This window comes from Macaca fascicularis, chromosome 16 (assembly GCF_037993035.2).
Source record: "Macaca fascicularis isolate 582-1 chromosome 16, T2T-MFA8v1.1".
NCBI classification, from domain to species: Eukaryota; Metazoa; Chordata; class Mammalia; order Primates; family Cercopithecidae; genus Macaca; species Macaca fascicularis.
The window spans coordinates 59,738,568-59,759,700 of NC_088390.1; the positions used below are offsets into that span (position 1 = coordinate 59,738,568).

Genomic DNA, 21,133 nt, shown 5'->3' on the forward strand with positions numbered 1-21,133 from the left:
GTTTCTCTGTGTGTCTCTCTCTCATTCCCTTCCCTTCCAAATGTAGTATTTGGAGATTGTAATATCGACTGAGGCAGACAATAAAAAACTGTCGAACCTCCACTGTAAATTCATGCCTAATCCCACGAAAAAATGCATCCTGAAACATGTTCCTTGCACAGTGAAACAAAACCTCTGTCTTTAGGTTTCCTGCCATCCAGCTTGGAGGCGGGGTGGGGGGTGTGGAGGGAAGTGCTAGATAAATTATCCCATTATTGACTGAGCAGCAAAGAATTTTCAAGAACAGTGATTCTCCTAGAAAAAGTATTGCTGCTGCCATTTCTATGCAAAATTTGGCTTTTGAGTAAAAGGCTTAGGTTTTTATCTTACGGGGGGCGGGGGGAACAAAACCCAAAAGACAAAAAAAAAAAAACCCACCGCGTCCCTGGGTGGGCTCGAACCACCAACCTTTCGGTTAACAGCCGAACGCGCTAACCGATTGCGCCACAGAGACCGCGACGATTGCTGGCGTGGTGGTGAGTCGAGTCAATGGGAGCGAGCCTGGACGGTGCAGACGCCGTAAGAGATGCCGCCATCGGGCGAAATAAGTGGAACCCGGGGGAGAAAGGGAAGGATCCTGATGGGGGAGGGGGACGAAAGGGCTTGGGAGGAGAGGACGCGGGACGTGCACCCCCTTCCTCCATTGGCTTGGCGAGAGGTCGACTGGCTGTCCTCAGGTTCTACCTCAAACGTGGAGAGGCCCGGAACATCCTTTTTTAGGGTGACCTGAGATTGAAGATACGTGAAGTCGGAGCGCAGGAAGTCCCCCAAATCAGAACAGCCTTGGGCTTCCAAACTCCCCTTCGCAGCTGAACCCCTGCAGCCGCAGAATACCCACGACGCCTACCCGCGACGCCTTCCACTTCCCACCTGCATCATTAAATTTACATTTAATGGGCGCCTCGTATATACCAGGCACTGTTGTGGGCCAGTGACTATTCAGAGCCTAGGCAAGTGCCTGGTACACAGTAAACGTAAGGATTTCTGGAGTGAATAAATAAGCTAGCACGACTAATAGGACGAACTCATACATCACGGTGATAAGCGTCACGGTGCCCCTTCAGCTGGGGCCGCAGCCCCCTAAACCCAGTTTCACCAGCCCACGTGCGCGCAGGCTCCGCCCCCAGTCCCGAGTCAGGTCCGCCGAGATCCCACTATGCACCGTGTTGCAAGCCTCTTCCGCACCCACAGTGACTTTTCACTTCCGCTTTTCCCGCCTCCGTTTTGACTTTGCAACCAAACTACCTGTACTGGTGACCGACAGGGATGCGGGACCAATAGAAAGCCCAGATGTCCAGGAAGAGTCCGCCTATCAGCCAATAAAGAGACAGCAGCGAGAGCGGTTGCGCAGTGAAGGCTAGACCCGGTTTACTGGAATTGCTCCGGCGATCGAGGGGTCCTAGTACACCGCAATCATGGTGAGATGGGGAGTTAAAGCAAAGGAGCACAGGGAAGGATTGAGAAGCGGAGGGGGTCGGGAGAGGCTTGGGGACGAAAAGGGCCAAGGGTAGATGGAAGGAAACGGTTTCAGTTCGAGGGGAGCGGACCCCGGTGAGGACCAAGAGGGTGAGTGCGGCTCATCGCCGCCACACAGTGCTCATCCCAGCTGGAGAACCAGGGGTTCAGGCGCCTCCGGAATGGAGAACGGGCGTACAGGAGCCTCCGCATCAGGAGCTGGGCCGGGGGCTGTCGCAGCGTTTGACCCCCCGCGCTGACCCCTTCGCTCTGTCTGTCCTAGTCTATTATGTCCTATAACGGAGGGGCCGTCATGGCCATGAAGGGGAAGAACTGTGTGGCCATCGCTGCAGACAGGCGCTTCGGGATCCAGGCCCAGATGGTGACCACGGACTTCCAGAAGATCTTTCCAATGGGTGACCGGCTGTACATCGGTCTGGCCGGGCTCGCCACTGACGTCCAGACAGTGTAAGTTTCAAGGGTCCCTGCCCACACCCAGGTCTCTTCTTGGACCATCCTCCCCTGGCGTCTTGACCGGCCAAGGTGTCAGTCATCTACCACACACCACCAGTGAGTTTGAGACTTTGCCGCACACCATAGCGATACAGAGATGTATCCTAACCAACTTTTACCCGCATTTCCGCTGTGCCAGGCTCTGTGGAAAACACCTCACATTCATGGACTTACTTAATCCTCTCCCTGAGGATTCCATGTTGCCATCCCATTTTGCAGATGAGGAAACTGAGGGTCTCAGAGAGTGTCTTGCCCAAGAAGCAAAGTCAATGAGTGTCAGCCAAGATTCCCACGCGAGTCTCTCTAAGGCCGAAGTCAGCGCTCAGTCCCTAAAGAGCGAGACTGTCTCCAGAAACGTGTCCCTCCCTTTTTTCTCTTTCTTTTTTTTTTTTTTTTTTTTGAGACAGGGACTTGCTTTGTCACCCAGGCTGGAGCTCAGCGGCGTGATCTTGGCTCACTGCAACCTCCACCTCCCAGGCTCAAGCGATTTTTGTGCCTCAGCCTCCTGAGTAGCTGGGACTACAGGCACGCACCACCATGCCTGGCTAATTTTTGTATTTTTAGTAGAGACAGGGTTTCACCATGTTGGCCAGGCTGGTATGGAACTCCTGACCTCAAGTGATCCACCTGCCTCAGCCTCCCAAAGTGCTGAGATTACAGGCATGAGCTACCGCACCTGGCCTGACTTTGATTTTGACACCAATTTTGAGGGGACAAGGCAAGCCCAACAGAAACATCTTACAAACAGTTGGGGTTTTGATATTACATCTCAGGGTTGGGGAAGCATTGGCAATGTGCCAAATCTATGGGAGCAGATTCTGGAGAGACAAAGTCTGTAGAGAGGGAAATAATGAGTAGCAGTTTAAGAGCTGAACCTTACATTTAGCAGTGAGGCGACAAGAGAAACCAGATAATAAGAAGAGAGGAAAAGAATGGCGATAGGCTTTCAGGAGGGAATATGTGGTCACAGGGGGCAGGTGCTGCAGGGTACTGGTGGCCTGAGGAGCGGCAGGTCCTGGATTTGTTTCCTAGAAGGTGGAGAGACTAGTTCACAAGTGTGGGTGGATGCCTGTCAGAAAATGTTCTCATTTCGGCCAGGCGCGGTGGCTCACACCTGTAATACCAACACTTTGGGAGGTGGGCGGATATCTTGAGGTCAGGAGTTCCAGACCAGCCTGGCCAACATGGTGAAACCCTGTCTCTACTAAAAATACAGAAATTAACTGGGCGTGGTTGTGATCACCTGTAATCCCAGCTCCTCGGGAGGCTAAGGCTGGAGAATTGCTTGAACCTGAGAGACGGAGGTTGCAGTGAGCTGAGATTGTGCCACTGCACTCTAGCCTGGGCAACAGAGTGAGATTCTGTCTCAGAAATAAAAAGAAGGCAATTAAAAAAGAAAATGTTCTCATTTCTCTTAAAACTCCCTGAGTCTCAAGAACATAACACTGAGATCTCGCAGCCCTTTTTTCCTATCCTGGTAGAGTCAGAGAATGACATCCTGGGGTTCCTGTCAGTGTGAAGTCTCCTGTGAGCCTTCCCCTCTCCAGTCACTGCTGTTCTCACACCATTTCCTTTTCTTCAGAGGGCTTTTCTCACCACGTTTGCTTGTTTGTGGGCAATAACTGCCCATTTCACTAGGCCTCAGTTTCCCTACCTGGAAGATGAAGCTCATTTCTTTTTTTTTTTTTTTTTGAGACGGAGTCTGGCTCTGTCGCCCCGGCTGGAGTGCAGTGGCCGGATCTCAGCTCACTGCAAGCTCCGCCTCCCGGGTTCCCGCCATTCTCCTGCCTCAGCCTCCCGAGTAGTTAGGACTACAGGCGCCCGCCACCTCGCCCGGCTAGTTTTTTTTTTTGTATTTTTTTAGTAGAGACAGGGTTTCACCGTGTTAGCCAGGATGGTCTCGATCTCCTGACCTCGTGATCCGCCCGTCTCGGCCTCCCAAAGTGCTGGGATTACAGGCTTGAGCCACCGCGCCCGGCCGCTCAAGTCATTTCTAAGGCTCTTTGCTCTGGTGTCCTGAGACACTGCTTTGCCTCCAGCAGGTGTGGCATTGGTCTGCTCTATGCAGGGGCCTATCCTGGGGCTCTGAAATGGAACTGGCAAGCTGTGACCTTTTTTCCTTTTTTCACCAAAGCTGCCAAGTGGCCTTTTTCTTTTTGGAGACGGGAGTCTCGCTCTGTCGCCCAGGCTGGAGTGCAGTGGCGCAATCTCAGCTCACTGTAAACTCCTCCTCCTGGGTTCACGCCACTCTGCCTCAGCCTCCCAAGTAGCTGGGACTACAGGGGCCCGCCACCACGGCCAGCTAATTTTTTGTATTTTTAGTAGAGACAGGGTTTCACCGTGTTAGCCAGGATGGTGTCAATCTCCTAACCTCGTGATCCGCCCACCTCGGCCTCCCAAAGTGCTGGGATTACAGGCATGAACCACTGCGCCCGGCTGCCAAGTGGCCTTTTTCTAAGGCACCTTTCAGGTCTGTTAGCACATAGCACAGCAGTTGGTGCTGCTCTTTTTTTCTTTTTTTTTTTGGTCACCCAGACTGGTGACATAAACTTAACTCACTGCAACCTCTAACTCCAGGGCTCAAGTGATCCTTCCACCTCACCCTCCCAAGTGGCTGGGACTAAGGTGTGCGCCACCATGCCTAGCTAATTTTTGTATTTTTTGTAAGAGACAAGATTTCACTACGTTGCCCAGGCTTGGCTTGAACTCCTGAGCTCAAGCGATCCACCCGCCTCAATCTCCCAAAGTGCTGGGATTACAGGTGTGACCCACTGCGCCCAGCCTAAAACTTTTTATATGGAATGCTTCACAAATCTGCATGTCATCCTTCTGCTAATCTTCTCTGTATTTTTCCAGTTTTAATATATGTGCTTCCAGGCCAGGTGCAGTGGCTCGCGCCCGTAATCCCAGCACTTTGGGAGGCTGAGGCAGGCAGATCATGAGGTCAGGAGTTCGAGACCATCCTGGCTAACACAGTGAAACCCCATCTCTACTAAAAGTGCAAAAAAATTAGCTGGCGTGGTGGCGGGCGCCTGTAGTCCCAGCTACCTGGGAGGCTGAGGCAGGAGAATGGCGTGAACCCAGGAGGCGGAGGTTGCCGTGAGCCCAGATCCTGCCACTGCACTCTAGCCTGGGCAACAGAGCGAGACTCCATCTCAAAAAATATATATATATATATGTGTGTGTGTGTGTGTGTGTGTGTGTATATATGTGTATGTATATATGTGTATATGTGTATGTGTATATGTACATGTATATGTGCTGCCAAAGTGAGCACCAGTTGCTACTTCCTAACACATGTAAGACTGCAGTTTTCCCTGGGCAGGGACTGAGATGAGGTGTCTCCTTATGTGCCCCTGACCTCAACAGGGTAGACACTTGGGGATATTCAATAATGACTTACTAACTCACTTTTCTCCTACCTCAGTGCCCAGCGCCTCAAGTTCCGGCTGAACCTGTATGAGTTGAAGGAAGGTCGGCAGATCAAACCTTATACCCTCATGAGCATGGTGGCCAATCTCTTGTATGAGAAACGGTGAGTGCAAGTGTAGCTAGCACTGAGGGAATGCAGACAACCTTTGAATGTAGTACGGAGTAGGTGCTGAGGAAGGGGATTCTCCTTGTTTTTCCATCTCTTATTTGCAGGATAATATTCTTATTTTATGGGTGTGTTTTCTTTGGGCCTGACAACCAAATAGGAAAGAAAATACTTACATTGGAAGAAGGCAAGGAATGCACATAGCAGATAAGTTTGCATCTAGGCAAAAGAATTAGTCCCACTGTTAGACTGTTCTGGGGTCTCCCAGCAGGAGCCACCCTTACTCTAGAGCTATTCTGTCAGCACTGGCTTCTCGGGAATAGCAGGGAGCCTAGGAATGGGGTGTTCATTTTCGTCAGTTCTTTTTGAGGGCTTTATGGTGAGAAACAAGGGGCCTAACTGTAGAATTCAGTGCAGAAATCTGGGATGGAATTGAACGGAGACCCTGTGGGTGCTTTCTACCTCTGGGCAAACCTGGGTGGCCAGAATACAAGTTGAGCTCTGTTTTTCTTTTTTTTTTTTTTGAGACGGAGTCTTGCTCTGTCGCCCAGGCTGGAGTGCAGTGGCACGATCTCAGCTCACTGCAACCTCCACCTCCCGGGTTCAATCAATTCTTCTGCCTCAGCCTTCCATGTAGCTGGGACTACAGGTCCACATCACCACACCCAGACGATTTTTGTATTTTCAGTAGAGATGGGGTTTCACCATGTGGGTCAGGCTGGTTTCAAACTCCTGACCTCAGGTGATCCACCTGCCTTGGCCTCCCAAAGTCCTGGGATTATAGGTGTGAACCACCACCACACACAGCCCAAGCTCTTTTTTTTTTTTTTTTTTCCTTTTAACTTTTTATTTTGAAGTAATTTTTGCAATTTGTAAAAATACTCTTTAGCTTTCAAAACTGAAAGGACTTGTCATTTCTTTTTTTTTTTCTTTTTTTTTTTTTGAGATGGAGTCTTGCTTTGTCACCCTGGTGCGCAGTCATGGTTCACTGCAATCTCCACCTCCTGGGTCCAAGTGATCTTCCTGCCTCAGCCTCCTGAATAGCTGGGATTACGGGCATGTGCCATCACACCTGGCTTTTTTTTTTTTTTTTTTTTTTTTTTTTTAGTAGAGACGGGGTTTCATCATGCTGGTCAGGCTGGTCTTGAATTCCTGACCTCAACTAATCTACCACCTCGGCCTCCCAAAGTGCTGGGATTACAAGTATGAGCCACCGCGCCACCGCGCCCAGCAAAAAGTCTTATAAAGTTGTAGCAATTAACTCATATTTGGAAATGGCTTGCTGGGCGCAGTGGCTCATGCCTGTAATCCTAGTACTTTGGGAGGCCAAGGAAGGTGGATCACTTGAGGTCAGGAGTTCGAGACCAGCCTGGTCAACATGGTGAAACCTCATCTCTACTAAAAATACAAAAATTAGCTGGGTGTGGTGGTGCATGCCTGTAATCCCAGCCACACGGAAAGCTGAGGCATGAGAATTGTTGAACCTGGGAGGTAGAGGTTGTAGTGAGCCAAGATCATGCCACTGCACTCCAGCCTTGGTGACAGAGTGAGACTTAGTCTCAAAAGAAATAAAAAATAGGCCGGGCGTGGTGGCTCACGCCTGTAATTCCAGCACTTTGGGAGGCCGAGATGGGTGTATCACCTGAGGTCAGGAATTAAGAAACCAGGCTGACCAACATGGTGAAACCCTGTCTCCAATAAAAATACAAAAATTAGCTGAGCATAGTGGCAATACGCCAGTAATCCCAGCTACTCAGGAAACTGAGGCAGGAGAATTGCTTGAACCTGGGAGGTAGAGATTGCGGTGAGCAACCTGCCTCAGGTTCCCGAGTAGCTGGGATTACAGGTGCCTGCCACCGCACCTGGCTAATTTTTTTATTTTTAGTAGAGACGGAGTTTCATCATGTTGGCCAGGCTGGTCTCGAACTCGTGACCTCAGGTGATCCACCTGCCTTGGCCTCCCAAAGTGCTGGGATTACAAGCATGAGCCACTGCGCCCAGCCAACGAAAAAAAAAGTTAATAATATCTGGGATTATCTGGGTAAGAACCTTAAAATCAAATACTATAACAGTTCAGGGCCTGTGTTTGAACTTTCTATTATGCTGATGCCAAGTTACCATCTGAAGTAACTTTTCCTGCAGTGTTTCAGAGGTGCGTAGACGGTATTTCTAGGGTCCAGATTTTAAAAGGAGTCTGGACATTGCTCAGGTTTGCAGATCAGTGCCTCAGCCTGTCCTGCCAGAAAAATCACTGATTTCAGATGGGCTCATAGAGGAAGCTCCCGGCAATAGTAGCTAAAAATCCAAAATTTTTCAGGTAACCTAATGTATTTTTATTCTTTTCAATAAGAGTAAGTCATTTATTATTTTTATTTTTTATTATTATTTTTTTGAGACAGAGTCTCACTCTTTTGCCCAGACTGGAATGCAATGGTGCGATCATGGCTCACTGCAACCTTTGCCTCCTGGGCGCAAGCAATCCTCCTGCCTCAGCCTCCCGAGTAGCTGGGACCATAGGTGCATGCCACCACACCTGGCTAATTTTTAAATTTTTTTGTAGAGACAGGGGTCTCACTTTGTTGTCTAGGTTGGTCTTGAATGCCTAGGCTCAAGCAATCCTCCAGCCTTGGCCTCCTCCCTAAGTGCTGAGATTACAAACGTGAGCCATCGTGCCTGGCCTAAAAAAGTTATTTTCATGGTGGCTTATGCCTGTAATCTCAAACTGTTTGTGTGTGTGTGTGTGTGTGTGTGTGTGTGTGTGTGTGTGTGTTTCTATTTAGAGCTATAACTGAAGATCATGCCCTTAGAAATGACTGTGATCCAGGCTGGGTGCAGTGGCTCACGCCTGTAATCCCAGCACTTTGGGAGGCCGAGGCAGGTGGATCATGAGGCCAGGAGATCGAGACCATGCTGGCTAACATGGTGAAACCCCATCTCTACTAAAAATACAAAACATTAGCTGGGCATGGTGGCGGGTACCTGTAGTCCCAGCTACTTGGGAGGCTGAGGCAGGAGAATGGCTTGAACCCATGAGGCAGAGCTTGCAGTGAGCCAGGATCATGCCACTGCACTCCAGCCTGGACTCTGTCTCAAAAAAAAAAAAAAAGAAAGAAGTGACTGTCTCAAAAAAAAAAAAAAGAAAGAAATGACTGTGATCCAATAAGACATATGGATAATATCTCTTTACTGACTCTATTGAGGATATTGGCCATTTGTTATTTGGTATTTTATACAGACACTCCTTACCTTATAACATGTTGTAAGTTTAAAATATTGTAATTTGAAATGGGTATTTTGTAGACATAGGATGCAAAAACACAAAACACTATATCCAAAAATTGCTCACAGCAGAACAGTGTAAATTATCTGTTGTTTCCTCTCGTGATTGTGTGGCTGACTGGGAGCTGCCGCTCATTGCCACTGTCCAGCATTAGGAGTGGGTTTGGTACCACATATTGCTAGCCTGGGAAAAGATCAAATTTCAAAGCATAGTTTCCGCTAAATGCCTATTACTTTGGAACCATCATAAAGTTGAAAAATTTTAAGTTGAACCATCATAAGTCAGGGACCATCATCTGTACATAAAGATCCCTAAGACTGATTTTTCGGCCGGGCACGGTGGCTCAAGCCTGTAATCCCAGCACTTTGGGAGGCCGAGACGGGCGGATCATGAGGTCAGGAGATCAAGACCATCCTGGCTAACACGGTGAAACCCCGTCTCTACTAAAAAAAATACAAAAAAACTAGCCGGGCGAGGTGGCAGGCGCCTGTAGTCCCAGCTACTCGGGAGGCTGAGGCAGGAGAATGGTGTAAACTCGGGCGGCGGAGCTTGCAGTGAGCTGAGATCCGGCCACTGCACTCCAACTTGGGCGACAGAGCGAGACTCTGTCTCAAAAAAAAAAAAAAAAAAAGACTGATTTTTCTTAAAGATCAGTGTCTAGAACAAGTTTCTGATGAGCTGCCATTTCCTTTTGACAGACAATGAGAGTAACCCAGCCACTGAGTATCCCTCTGTGCCTTGCCTGCGAGGGGGCTCAAAACAAAACTTTGTGTTCAGTCTGAGTTATCTTGTATTATGTTTTAATGGTTTAGTTTTATTTTTCAGTGTTTTTCATATAAACTGCCTCCAATCTTTTCTCTAAAGGAGTAGAGGTATAAACATACACATAGAGGACTGAGTGATGGTAGGACCTTGGGTGAAGAGAGGGAGGATTCGAAGAAAACAATTCTGAAAGAAAGGAGGACAAGAGGGTCAGAGATGAGGAGGACAGAAAGGTCAGTGTTGAAGAAGAGAAAGTGAAGAAGTCTTAGAACATTGCTAGCTGGCAGGAGAAGCGAGAGGGGGCTGGCCTCGGGGAAAGGTCATCTTCCTAAACAGGTCCTCCGTTTCCCTTTGGGTCTGGGTCTAGGCCGGGGCCTTGTCTGAATAGGCTTGAACATGAAAGTGAGCATTCCTGAGTTCTGGTTTCTCTCTCTGATGCTGGCCCCCACAGGTTTGGCCCCTACTACACTGAGCCAGTCATTGCCGGATTGGACCCGAAGACCTTCAAGCCCTTCATTTGCTCTCTAGACCTCATCGGCTGCCCCATGGTGACTGATGACTTTGTGGTCAGTGGCACCTGCGCCGAACAAATGTACGGAATGTGCGAGTCCCTCTGGGAGCCCAACATGGTATGTTGGTGGCATGGAGTGGGACTGGGCTCTGAGGTACCCACCCTTGGTCATTAGGAAAAAAATGTGTTTATGTGGCAGGTAATGGGGAAAATGGTGCAGGTGGGAAAGCCGCAGCTGCTGCTCCTTGGAAGGGTATCCAGAAATTCCATCTGCCAGGGCTGACTGGCTCCAAAGGAGAGCATCTTCTGTTGGGAAACCACAGTTAGATATTTGCCACAGCAGTAAGAATTCCTTACATTGGGTTTACAGGGTTCTCGCATCCATTCGTTGAGCAAACATTTAACTCAGTGTAGGGTTAGAGGCGGCTCAACAGAATGGGCTTTGGAACCAGGTTGTCTGGGTTGGAAACTTGGATCCACCCACCACGTTAGTTATTGTTCTTGGAGAAGCCAGTTTACTTCTCTGCCTCCACTACTCTGACTGTAAAATGGGGATAAGAAAGTCTACCTTAGAAGTGGTGCTGAGGAGGCCAGGGGTGGTGGCTCACACCTGTAATCACAGTATTTTGGGAGGCTGAGGCAAGCAGATCACCTGAGGTCGGGAGTTCAAGACCAGCCTGACCAACATGGAGAAACTGTCTCTACTAAAAAAAAAATGTCAAATTAGCCGGGCATGGTGGTGCACGCCTGTAATCCCAGCTACTCAGGAGGCTGAGGAGAATCGCTTGAGCCTGGGAGGCAGAGGTTACAGTGAGCCAAGATCGTGCCATAGCACTGCATCCTGGGCAACAAGAGCTAAACTCCATCTCAAAAAAAAAACAAAAAAAAAAAACCCACAGTGGTGCTGAGGAAAACAAATGAGTATATGTCCTGCCGAAGCGAGCAAAAAAACAAATGAGAAGAGATTAGATAGTGCTCGACGGCGAGGGTCGGCTGTCATTATTGAGTGTCAGTTCTCCTGGGCATTGGGGAAAGCAGGTACAGTCTGCTTTCAAGGGCCCACTGCAGTCCAGTGAAGCAAGACACACCCAAATACCATTAAACTGCAGTTTGTTGGGAAGAAGAGGAAAGAAGAGAGTCTGGTAGCAGAAGGAACAGCCTGTGCAAAGGTACAGGAATGGCCAGGTATGCTCAGTGACTGGAGAGAGCTGAACCTGGCTGAAGTGTGGGTTAAACATGGTGCGAAACGATGCTGGAGACTGAGATGAGACCTCAAAGGGCCTTGAATGCCATGCCAAGGAGTTTGAACTCTGTCCTCTGCCGTAAGGAACCTAGGGAATCAGGTGCCTTTAGGTGGACATGACAGGCTGTTATCGCCTGCAGGAGGCACTGAGGCCCTGAGCAAAGACAGTGGCAGTGGGGAGGCAGGAAGGCAGCTGTCAAGGGGACTTAGTCACTTAAAACAGAAGTGAAGGAGGTAGAGACAGAGGATGGCTGGATTCTCCAGCTAGGCTAGCCAAGACAGAATGTAGAAGGAACAGGTTTGGGGAAAGTGGGTTTGTGGTTGGAGACAGGTTGGGTTTTGAGGTACCTGTTAAGATATCCAGGATCAGAGCCCATCAGACAGCTGCTAAAGCACATGGGAACCAAATAGGGATTCTTCTCCCTATTTTACAGAGAAGAAACTGAGGCTCAGTGAAGGGACGTGCTATTTGCCCAATGTCACACTGCTGATTAGTAAAAGAAATTCAGGGCTTGACGTCTCTTTCACTTTCCTTTACATAATTCTGCTTCCTTCCAAGGAAGGAGCTGAGGGGGGCTTCCCACATCCTGGGAATCATCCCTTACTTCAGGCATGTCTTGAGGCCAGAGCTGGGAACCTTGAGCCTAGAAAAAAGAGAGTTAAGGGACCAAACAAATCAGAGCCAGAGGCTGTGGTCTCAAGGGGTCCCACTCTGTTGGCAGGATCCAGAACACCTGTTTGAAACCATCTCCCAAGCCATGCTGAATGCTGTGGACCGGGATGCAGTATCAGGCATGGGAGTTATTGTCCACATCATGTGAGTATGGGCTGGGAGAAGTCTAGACGCTCTGCAGACACCCTGCCTCTCCCTTCTCCACAAGCATACACCCCATTTTCCCAGCCCCCTGGTCAGGTATGAGATAAGAAAGGTGCTTTTGGCTGTCCTGGATGAGCAAAAGTCCATGCCTACCTATGGCTGGTAGCTGGCAGCCTACCCAGCTTCCTCTGGCCTCTGTCAGCTGAGGTTCTGTGACCCGTGCTCTCAAGAGACATTTCTTCCTTAACAATGTCCCCAAAGTCTCAGGGATCTGTGTTGGGGTGAGCCACAGCAAAGCTACTACAAATGGATTGAAATTTTAGGTGGCTTGCATCCTCTCTCCAGCCCAGATCTATATGATGTTCTGGGCTCTAGGGACCAATTTCCAAGCCCCAGCCAGCTCCCTAAGTGCCATCCCCCTTGTCCTCTTGTTTGGAGACATCACCAGGAACCTGATTGGATAGAATAGGAGGTGTCCTTCCAACCACTTTCCTACATTGCAGGATAAGCATTTGGACCCTTTCGGGGGATAGCCTGCTTAATTACCATGAAACAGTATTTGGCCGGGCGCGGTGGCTCATGCCTGTAATCCCAGCACTTTGGGAGGCTGAGGCAGGCGGATCACAAGGTCAGGAGTTCGAGACCAGCCTGGCTAACACGGTCTCTACTAAAATACAAAAATTAGCTGGGCATCATGTGTGCGCCTGTAATCCTAGCTACTCAGGAGGCTGAGGCAGAATTGCTTAAACCTGGGAGGCGGAGGTTGCAGTGAGCCAAGATAGCGCCATTGCACTCCAGCAACAGAGTGAGACTCTGTCTCAAAAAAACCCAAAAAACAGAATTTACCACCGAAGGTTTTTTAATGTTCTTTGGGGTGAAACCACACCTTCTCCTTCCTAAGTGGCTTGTTCTCTAGGCTTGGAGGAGCTCCTTCCCTTCTTTTTTTTTGAGATGAGTCTCGCTCTGTCACCCAGGCTGGAGTGCAATGGTGCTATCTTGGCTCACTGCAACCTCCGCCTCCTGGGTTCAAGCGATTCTCCTGCCTCAGCTTCCTGAGTAGCTGGGATTACAGGCACATGCCACCACGCCCACTTTCTGTATTTTTAGTAGAGATGGGGTTTCACCATGCTGGTCAGGCTGGTATTGAACTCCTGACCTCGTGATCCACCAACCTTGGCCTCCCAAAGTGCTAGGATTACAGGCATGAGCCACCGCATCCAGCCAAGCTCCTTCCCTTCTTTGGAGAGCTGTGAAGTCGCCCTTTCCCAGAATCATTTTCTGGGAAAGCCTCCTCGAGGTGGTTCCACCTGTGGAAAGTCTGCCCAGGTCTCTGTTCCTGTCCCTCCTTCCTCACCACAGGCAGAGGAGATGAGCCAGCAGGAATGAACTAGAGCAGGATAGTTACACCTAGAGGCAGCGGGCAGCCATTTGTTCTGCTCCCTTACCCCAGGGCTTGAGGGCTCGGTGCTGAGGGCCAGGAGAGCTAGTCCCAGTCACGGTCCAGATGGGTAGAGATGTTGTTTTCTTGTGATTTTCTTCCTCTGCAGCGAGAAGGACAAAATCACCACCAGGACACTGAAGGCCCGAATGGACTAACCCTGTTCCCAGAGCCCACTTTTTTTTTTTTTTTTTTTTTTTGAAATAAAATAGCCTGTCTTTCACTCCTGCTTCTTTGTCTTTGATGCCTTTCCGCAGATCTCTGCCCTAGCTGGGCAGCTACAGCCAGCCACTTGGTGTGTGTGGCCTGGCCCTCGGCTTGCTTTCTGGCTCACGCTCTACTCCACGGGTGCGTGCCAGTGGGGACAATCCACATGTCACTTGCTGCATGCTCCCTGTGCTAGGCTCCACACAAGTGCTTTACATGGTCTAGAATTTATTCATCATCATGACTCAAGGTAGTTGAGATTATCCTTGTTTGGAGAAGAAGGACAGTTAAATAACTTACCCAAGTCTACTTTAATACGTGGTAAAGCAAGGACATAAACTCATGTTCCGTTGACTCCAGAGCTTAGAATCCTTTTCAAACTCTATGGGAAAACCCTTAGATCTTTTATTGCTTCAGGTAGATATTTGGCCAAGTATCCATAAGTAGTCTAGTGTTTCTTAACCTGGCCAGCACATTAGTCACCTGTGGAACTCCTAAAACACATACCTTGATCCCACCCCTTGAGATTCTGATTTAATTGGCCTTTTAGGGGCCAGGGCACCTGTCTATTCCAAAATTCCCCCAAACGATTCCAGCTTGCAACCTGTAGTACATAGATGGCCTCATGTTTGCATAGCAGAGTGGTTCCCAAACGTTAGCCCCCATCGGAATCACCTGGAGGGCTCATTAAAAGTTTGATTCAGGAGATCTGGGTTGGAACCTAAGAATTTGCATTTCTGACTGCCAGGTGCTAATGACACTGCTGGTCCAAGACCGCACTTTGAGAACCGCTAGGTTTTAAGTTAAGTGCCCAGATGGAGTAGATGATGTGCACAGAGGTGACATGTTCAAAGTTATGTCAGGTGAGTGGCTCCTAGCCAGAGTTCGCTCTACACACTGGAGGAGGGGGTGGTTTGTCCATTCTTCCACGTGCATGGTGGTAACAGCTAACAGGCGGATTGGCCCTGGTGCTGTGGTGTTTTGTTTTTTCCTTAAGAGTCTCGTTATTGCCGGGGTTGGAGTGCTGTGGTGCAATCATGGCTCACTGCAGCCTCAACCTCCCAAGCTCAAGTGATCTTCCCACCTCAGCCTCCAGAGTAGCTGGGACTATAGACATGTGCCATCATATCCAGCTAATTCTTGTTTTGTAGAGATGGGATCTCACTATGTTACCAGACTGGTCCTGAACTCCTGGGCTCAAGCGATCCTCCTGCTGTGACCTCCCCAAGTACTGGGTATGAGCCACCACACCCAGCCAGTGGTGCTGTGCTTTTAACCACTGCTTATTAATTGCATCTGAAAGCGGGATGTCATTGACCATATTGTTTCTCCAAACTCAAGCCATACATTGATTTAGCCGAAGCTGCCTCTAAAGCTAGGACCAAAACTTTTTAATTCTGGAAAGAAAAAAAAAGGTTCATTTCCCAAGGACTCACACATAACAGATCTACACAAAGCTTTTTGAGTTTTATTTTTTTCCTCAGGTTGGAGATTCATTGTAACATGCATGCATTTTCAAACAGTAACAGGGTCTCGAACTGTTTAAAGCGGACGTTAGACAAGCACGGGGGATTGAAAATTCCTATTTAAAAAATGGAAACTGCAATGGGATATGGAGAAGTCACACACTTGGTGGGGTGGTGGTTTGTCCTGTTTCCCCAAAAGGTAGATATGAACTTCATTCACATTTTTTAATTTCAATGATCTGACCTGATGCTGGGGTGTGCTGAGCAGCACTGCCCCTCCCCCAAGGGTGTTGGCTCCCACCGCCTCACAAAGTGGCTCTGAGCAAGGGCAAGAGGCTCCTGTGGAAACTTCTGCCCTGGGATACTGGCACAAGCTACTGAAGGACAGCTGAGTCTCCTCTTCCCCGTGGGGCACTCTTCATAAGCGGCACATTCTAGAGGAGGGAGAGGCCGCGTCACTGCCCCTGCAGATGGCTGGTAGATTGGGGAACAGTTGTCTGAATGGGTTTTCCCTTTCAGGACCCCCTGCCCGCATGACTGCCAGAAAGAGATGAGGCTCCTAGACTTGGTGGGGGGGGCCACAGGTTTAAGGCCAGAGCTCTGAAGGTTGTTTAAACACACTGTCCCTTCTGGCCCCCAACACCTGAGTAACTCACATGCTGGGGTGCTGCCGTTTTCTCTCCCACCCTTAACTGGTAAAAAGACAACTGGGAGGTAGGACTGGCTACTGAGAAAAGTCCTATCTTTGATCCACCTCCCCAAGGCATGCCCTGGCAGACCATGAAGACAGGAAAGGCAGGGCAGGAGTCTAGCCTCACCCTGAGCGCTACCAGCAGGCCCATTTGAGGCCGAAAGTACAGGCAAGAGTAAGAGTGAAGTAGGGAGAGAGGACAAAGAGCTGCCTGTGGTTGGGAACTTAGGAGACTGCCACTGAGAACAGCCACAGGGGCCACTCGTGGCGCCTGCCACAGACCAGCAACCCCTGAGCTAGAGAAACAAGGAGAGGTGGAGCACTGCTTCAGTCTGCGCCCCTCCACTGTGGCTTCCTGGCAAGCCCCGTGACCCCAAGCCGCAGGGCACAGAAAAGGAGTCTGTGCTGGGGGACACAAATACCCAGTGGTTAATTAACAGGAACCAGGGCCAGGGACCTTCATCTAGAGGTCAGTGGAGTTTCCAGGGCACTCATCACTGTGGCTGGGAGACTACAGTGTCTCGGCTGTGGACATGTGGAAGAGGGAGAAGGACGGGAGAAGGGGTGACTGGATGCCAGCCAGGAATCCTGGCCTTAGCCCTATCCTGGCCTTGCCCAATCAGCCATGTCCTTATTCTTACACCTTTCTTCTTGGGAGACCCAACATTATTCGGAGATGCCATGAGACTGTTGAGCTTTTCTTCATGGCCCCAGGGAGTGAGGCTGAGGGTAGTCACTTGCCCTCCGATGCCTTCGGCTGCCCAGTAAAAGAATGGCGGGACCCAAGGAGGAAAGAGTAGGGGCAGACAGTGCTTGGGGAATCAGTCCACTTTCTCTACATTCAAACTGCAGACCAAATAGAGTATCATAATGAAAAGAAGAGAAAGGAAACTTGTATAAAGCAAGATAAATAGCTTTTAAACATTAGAATGCCAAACATTAGGGGCCAAACTCAAGGTTTTGAAGATAGCACAGCGAATGACCTTTAAAAAAAAAAAACTGAAAATCCACCATACCACAGCTCAAAATGTTGTGACCCAGTCAACAATACTGTCAGAAAAACAAAAAGCATTTGAAACAGAATGCTACCTCTCAAACTGTAAACAATATACAACACACACACACACACACACACACACACTCTCAATGTTAAACAAGTTAGATACCTGGTAGTCGTCTTTAACCGCTAAGAATGTGTTACACTTTCCAAACACATTATGGCAACATGATCAGCAGACCAAACGCAGAGAAGCCGGTGGGAGCCCAAGGCCATGGAGACTGCTGGAAGACAGTTTTCCAAGCTTCAGAGATGCTGGGCCTGACGAGGAGCAGATCCAAACTTGCATTCTTCATTATGACACGGGGAAATCAAGCCCAAACATTATTCCTACATAATCCTTTCCTAAGTCAAATTTGTTTTCTCCATGAGCCAGTTGGTTTCAAGTTCCCTAAGTCATGTAGCGGTCTTGCGGCAGTTGTTCAGACCTACCTATGGCCCCTTCCTGGGGCCAGGGCAGTGGTTTGACCCCCATCTGCCTCTTCCAGAATGGTTTCCCATCCAATCCAGCAGCCCCACTGAAGTCCAAGAATGCCATCTCCATTCTTTCCTGACCTGTATGCTGAGTCAGGCACAGAGACAGTGCTCGTTCCTGCTTCGGAAGCTGAGCTTGGCCAGGTTTGGAAGGAGTCACAGGAAACCAATTTATTCATTCAAAATGGTTTCACAAGCGATCTTCACATCTTTGGGGTTATCTACAAGTTTGACCATATCTCATCCCAAATTCCCAGTTCCTGGTTGAGGGGGTGAGAAGACGCAGGAATGTACCTCCCCCAATGCAGAGCAACAGGGCTGTTCCTCTCCTGGCCAGAGCAGTCCGTGGCTCAGTTCTGAGGGCCCGGGTGGCAGGCTCCGAATGCAGGTGGAACACCTGCAAGAAGCCACTCCTTCCAAAAAAGCCTGTGGGCCACAGATCTGCTAAAAGTCTAGAGCGGGGCAACAAGAAAAAACAGCCCCAAGGCGGGGCCAGGTCAAAACCCACATCGAGCTCCCAAACTGGATTTCCTGGATCACATCCTCATGTAACTAGGAAGCCACCTCACGTCTGGACGCCACACTCTAAGATGGGGGTACCTTGCTGGCTGTAACTCTCCAGGCACAGGGAGCCAGATCTCCTGGCTTAAGGAGGTGTCTCTGCAAAAGAGCACTCCAGGTGCTTGGAGATTCGCCCAGAGCTAAGAGCTCGGCTAGAAGTGAGAGTGCCTGGGAGGAGGTCAGAAGGAAGGAAATAGAACGAGGGCACAGGACCTCATTTGATATATCAGTTTCCGAGGTTTTCCCAAAGGGAAATAACCATTTAAATATGAGGGTCCTGATAAATCCAAAGGTACTCTAGTTCCTCTTGACCTAGTGGGAGGCAGGCTTTACAGAGAGGACTTCTGAACTCCAGGGGCTAAGAGAGCCTGGGGCTTGGGTGATCATCACAGGGTTCTCTGAGAACCAGGTGTCCGAGAGCCCAGCCGCTTTCCTGCCCCTCACCATCCCATGAGGATGAACTCATTCCCCTCTGAGATCTCTGATTCTGATCCGAGATGTCTGGTGCTGACCTGGTATGTTCCGGACAGGATGGAGGAATAATGCAACATTTCACTTGAATCCAAGGGAAAGGTGGAGGAAGTTGTGCACAATACTCCATAAAATTACAAAGTTAATCCAGACAAGAGCAAATGCAGCAGGGCGAGGTGTCTGACCTCTCCAACCTGGCATCAGAGCACTTGGCTCTGAAAGGACCCTTGTCCTGGGTCTACTGGGTGTCTCTTTAACTGAAGGGAACTGAGAGCTCAGCAAGGATGGGGAGGGTGGGTAGGGTGATGAAATATATGATTATAAATAGCAAACCTGGAGCAATGAAATTTCAGAAACAAAACCCAAATAAACTCACAAAGTCATCTCTAGCCCCAAGGTATCTTAAAAGGTTATAAGGTAACAAAAAGGGAACCCCTTTTTAACCTGGGTGTCAAATGGGGGGCAAAAATCAAGGGTAAGCAGAAGGTGGGGTTATACCCTGTGAGCAGGTGCACACACAGCACATCCCCCTCCTCTTCAGCTAAAGTCTCTCTCGGTGTCACAGGCTGCAGTCTCATTGCTAAAGCCCTCCCAAACCCGACTCTGCTCCCACCCTCCCATCTAGCCCAAATACACCCTTCTCCCTAACTCCCGATCCCCGACCGCATATCCAGCTCTCTGGCTCTGGCTGAAAGTAGAAGATAACTACGTCAGGATGTTGGACATAAACTCGTTGAAGCGTTTGGAGTACTGCTCAGGATTCACAGTCGAGATCTCGGCCCCTGCCTGTAATACACAAGAGGCTGATTCAGGTTGAGTTCCTGTGCCCCAATCAGGAGGCTGCACCTTGGAGGAGCCAGGGTATTCAGAAGCCTCTTAGTATCAGAGCTGAATACCACCCCCGGCCCCACCAAGACCGAGCAGACTACCTCAGGAAGTGGCCCACCAGTCCTGAACTGTCTTGGCCCCGCTCCTGTGATTTATAACCCCAGGCCTGTACCGAAGTAGAAGAAAGGCAGTGGGGAGGTGGCAGAGAGGCTCTGGATCTCTATGGGGGTCACTACATGGAGAACAGGGCTTCAGGCCCACAGGGAAACAGGCCTGTGGGGAACACTATGGTCACGGAAACAAAGCTATTACTGGCCCTTCAACAAGATGCACAATAGGCCCAGCAGGCCCTAAGGAAAAACACTGGCGGGCTTGGCCCCAAGGGCTAGAGAACTGGGGGATAAACAAATTGGGCCCAGCCTGGCAGGGAGTGGGTAGGTGAAGACAGGGAACATGGCAAGGCAGGCAGGCTGCTCTTCCAGTCCACTCTCCTGGGAAGAAGGAGACAGGAGTGTGTTCCTTGGAGCAAGAGGCCTGAGACTGCCCTCCCTGGGGTCTGAAGGTGAGCACAGACACACTGACTCAGGGGGGCCCTGGATGAAGATGGAGAGGACTCACCCCATGTTTCACCGTTTTGGCAGCATGTGCAGCTTTCTTCTTCGTGTCATATGGCGTGAGGATATCAATGATGGCCATGAAATACACCTCCTTCTTGGGGGAACCTGGAGGGACATGGAGAGCAGGGAAGGAGGAAGACGGGGCAGGAGAAGGGCAGAAAGCAGCTGGGCACTACTACAACCCTCAGACACAAGGCTCAGCTCCATCCTTATCATGTTGGGGCTGAGAAAAGGACCAGTGGAGTCCTTTCCAGCTTTCATAGCTCTTATCTTATTGGATCTTCACAGTCACTCTGAGGGGCTGACAGGACAGTGTAAATAAAGTTTGGTTCATCCCATGAACCAGAGCAGAACCATCCCTCAGTCAGCCAGGACAAGCAGGGAAGTATAGGAAAGCCTGGCAGAGAAGGAGCCCCAGGGCCCCAGGTTCAGGTGGCGACCCTGGAGGGGAGTCTGGAGGCAGAAAGAGGTCAAAGGCAGCAATGAATGAGGTGGAGGCCCAGATGTCCCTAGAAGGATCTAAACAATGAGCTGAGGGGTTAGGATGAGGGCAGGGCTATGCAGGGCAGGCACAGGCTCTGACTTACTTTCATGGCTTTTCATGGCATAGACATCAACAGAGGGGTCGAATTCCCCAGGACCAAAGAACCGAGGAAAGCTGAGGAGGTTGCCAGGGCTGTCAGGAGGTGTGCCATAGGAGCAGAGTAGGTTGCCGCCCACCCCATCATTCTCACACTCCTCATCCTCTGCCCGCTCCTCCACCTCCATCTCTTCCTGCTCTGCCCGGTCCACGTCATGGATGCCCACCAGCAGGCTGTAGTCCATGATCTTCAGCTGTGCCAAGAACTAGGAAGGCCAAGGACGGAAAGATGGAAGGAAGAAGACGTTACACAGGACATCCCAGTGACATCCAGAAAGGCGGAAAAGGCATTCAACTCAATTCTACAGAGTTCTGAAATTCAACAGAGAGAAAGGCATCAGAGCACCTGCCCTCAGCGAGCTCTCTAAGTCTAGTGGGGAAGACAGTCATTCAGCAGGGGAAAGGCAGGAGGTCGAGGCTGCAGTGGGTTGCGATCACACCACTGCACTTTAGCTGGGTAACAGAGCGAGACTGTCTTAAAAAAAAAAAAAAAGTCAAGGAGCTGTGGGAGTTTACAGTGAGGGG

The 21,133-nt window shown here is 49.8% G+C and overlaps 2 protein-coding genes, 1 non-coding gene and 1 pseudogene across 22 annotated transcripts in view; 1 reads left to right on the forward strand and 3 right to left on the reverse strand.

Annotated features, from left to right (window-relative positions):
- Nucleotides 1-419: 419 nt before the first annotated feature.
- TRNAN-GUU (transfer RNA asparagine (anticodon GUU)) lies at nucleotides 420-493 on the reverse strand. The gene has a single exon. It is a non-coding gene; the product is annotated as a tRNA-Asn (tRNA).
- An 893-nt stretch (nucleotides 494-1,386) lies between these two features.
- On the forward strand, nucleotides 1,387-13,819 carry PSMB3 (proteasome 20S subunit beta 3). 2 transcript variants are annotated; one of them, XM_005583983.4, is made up of 6 exons: nucleotides 1,387-1,457; nucleotides 1,778-1,962; nucleotides 5,435-5,542; nucleotides 10,039-10,216; nucleotides 12,064-12,158; nucleotides 13,706-13,819. In XM_005583983.4, the coding sequence occupies exons 1-6, from the start codon at nucleotides 1,455-1,457 to the stop codon at nucleotides 13,752-13,754; spliced, it is 618 nt and encodes a 205-aa protein (XP_005584040.1). In that variant the 5' UTR covers nucleotides 1,387-1,454; the 3' UTR covers nucleotides 13,755-13,819. The 2 variants fall into 2 exon arrangements, with proteins under 2 accessions (XP_005584040.1, XP_005584041.3); XM_005583984.4 differs by lacking the exon at nucleotides 12,064-12,158.
- Nucleotides 4,798-4,893, reverse strand: LOC123569589 (U6 spliceosomal RNA; annotated as a pseudogene).
- Nucleotides 9,609-21,133, reverse strand: part of PIP4K2B (phosphatidylinositol-5-phosphate 4-kinase type 2 beta) — a 44,863-nt gene continuing 33,338 nt past the window's right edge. For 12 of the 19 annotated variants that reach the window (XM_074019458.1, XM_074019462.1, XM_015438429.3 and 9 more), the window contains 3 exons: nucleotides 20,556-20,814; nucleotides 19,970-20,073; nucleotides 15,252-19,309 (listed from right to left, as the gene is read on the reverse strand). In XM_074019458.1, the coding sequence (XP_073875559.1) occupies nucleotides 19,229-19,309; nucleotides 19,970-20,073; nucleotides 20,556-20,814 (444 nt within the window). In that variant the 3' untranslated portion in view covers nucleotides 15,252-19,228. Of the gene's footprint in view, nucleotides 10,405-11,689; nucleotides 11,986-13,603; nucleotides 13,700-15,251; nucleotides 19,310-19,969; nucleotides 20,074-20,555; nucleotides 20,815-21,133 lie in introns of those variants that run through there. The other 7 variants (XR_012425770.1, XR_012425773.1, XR_001486085.4 and 4 more) reach the window with 3 other exon arrangements.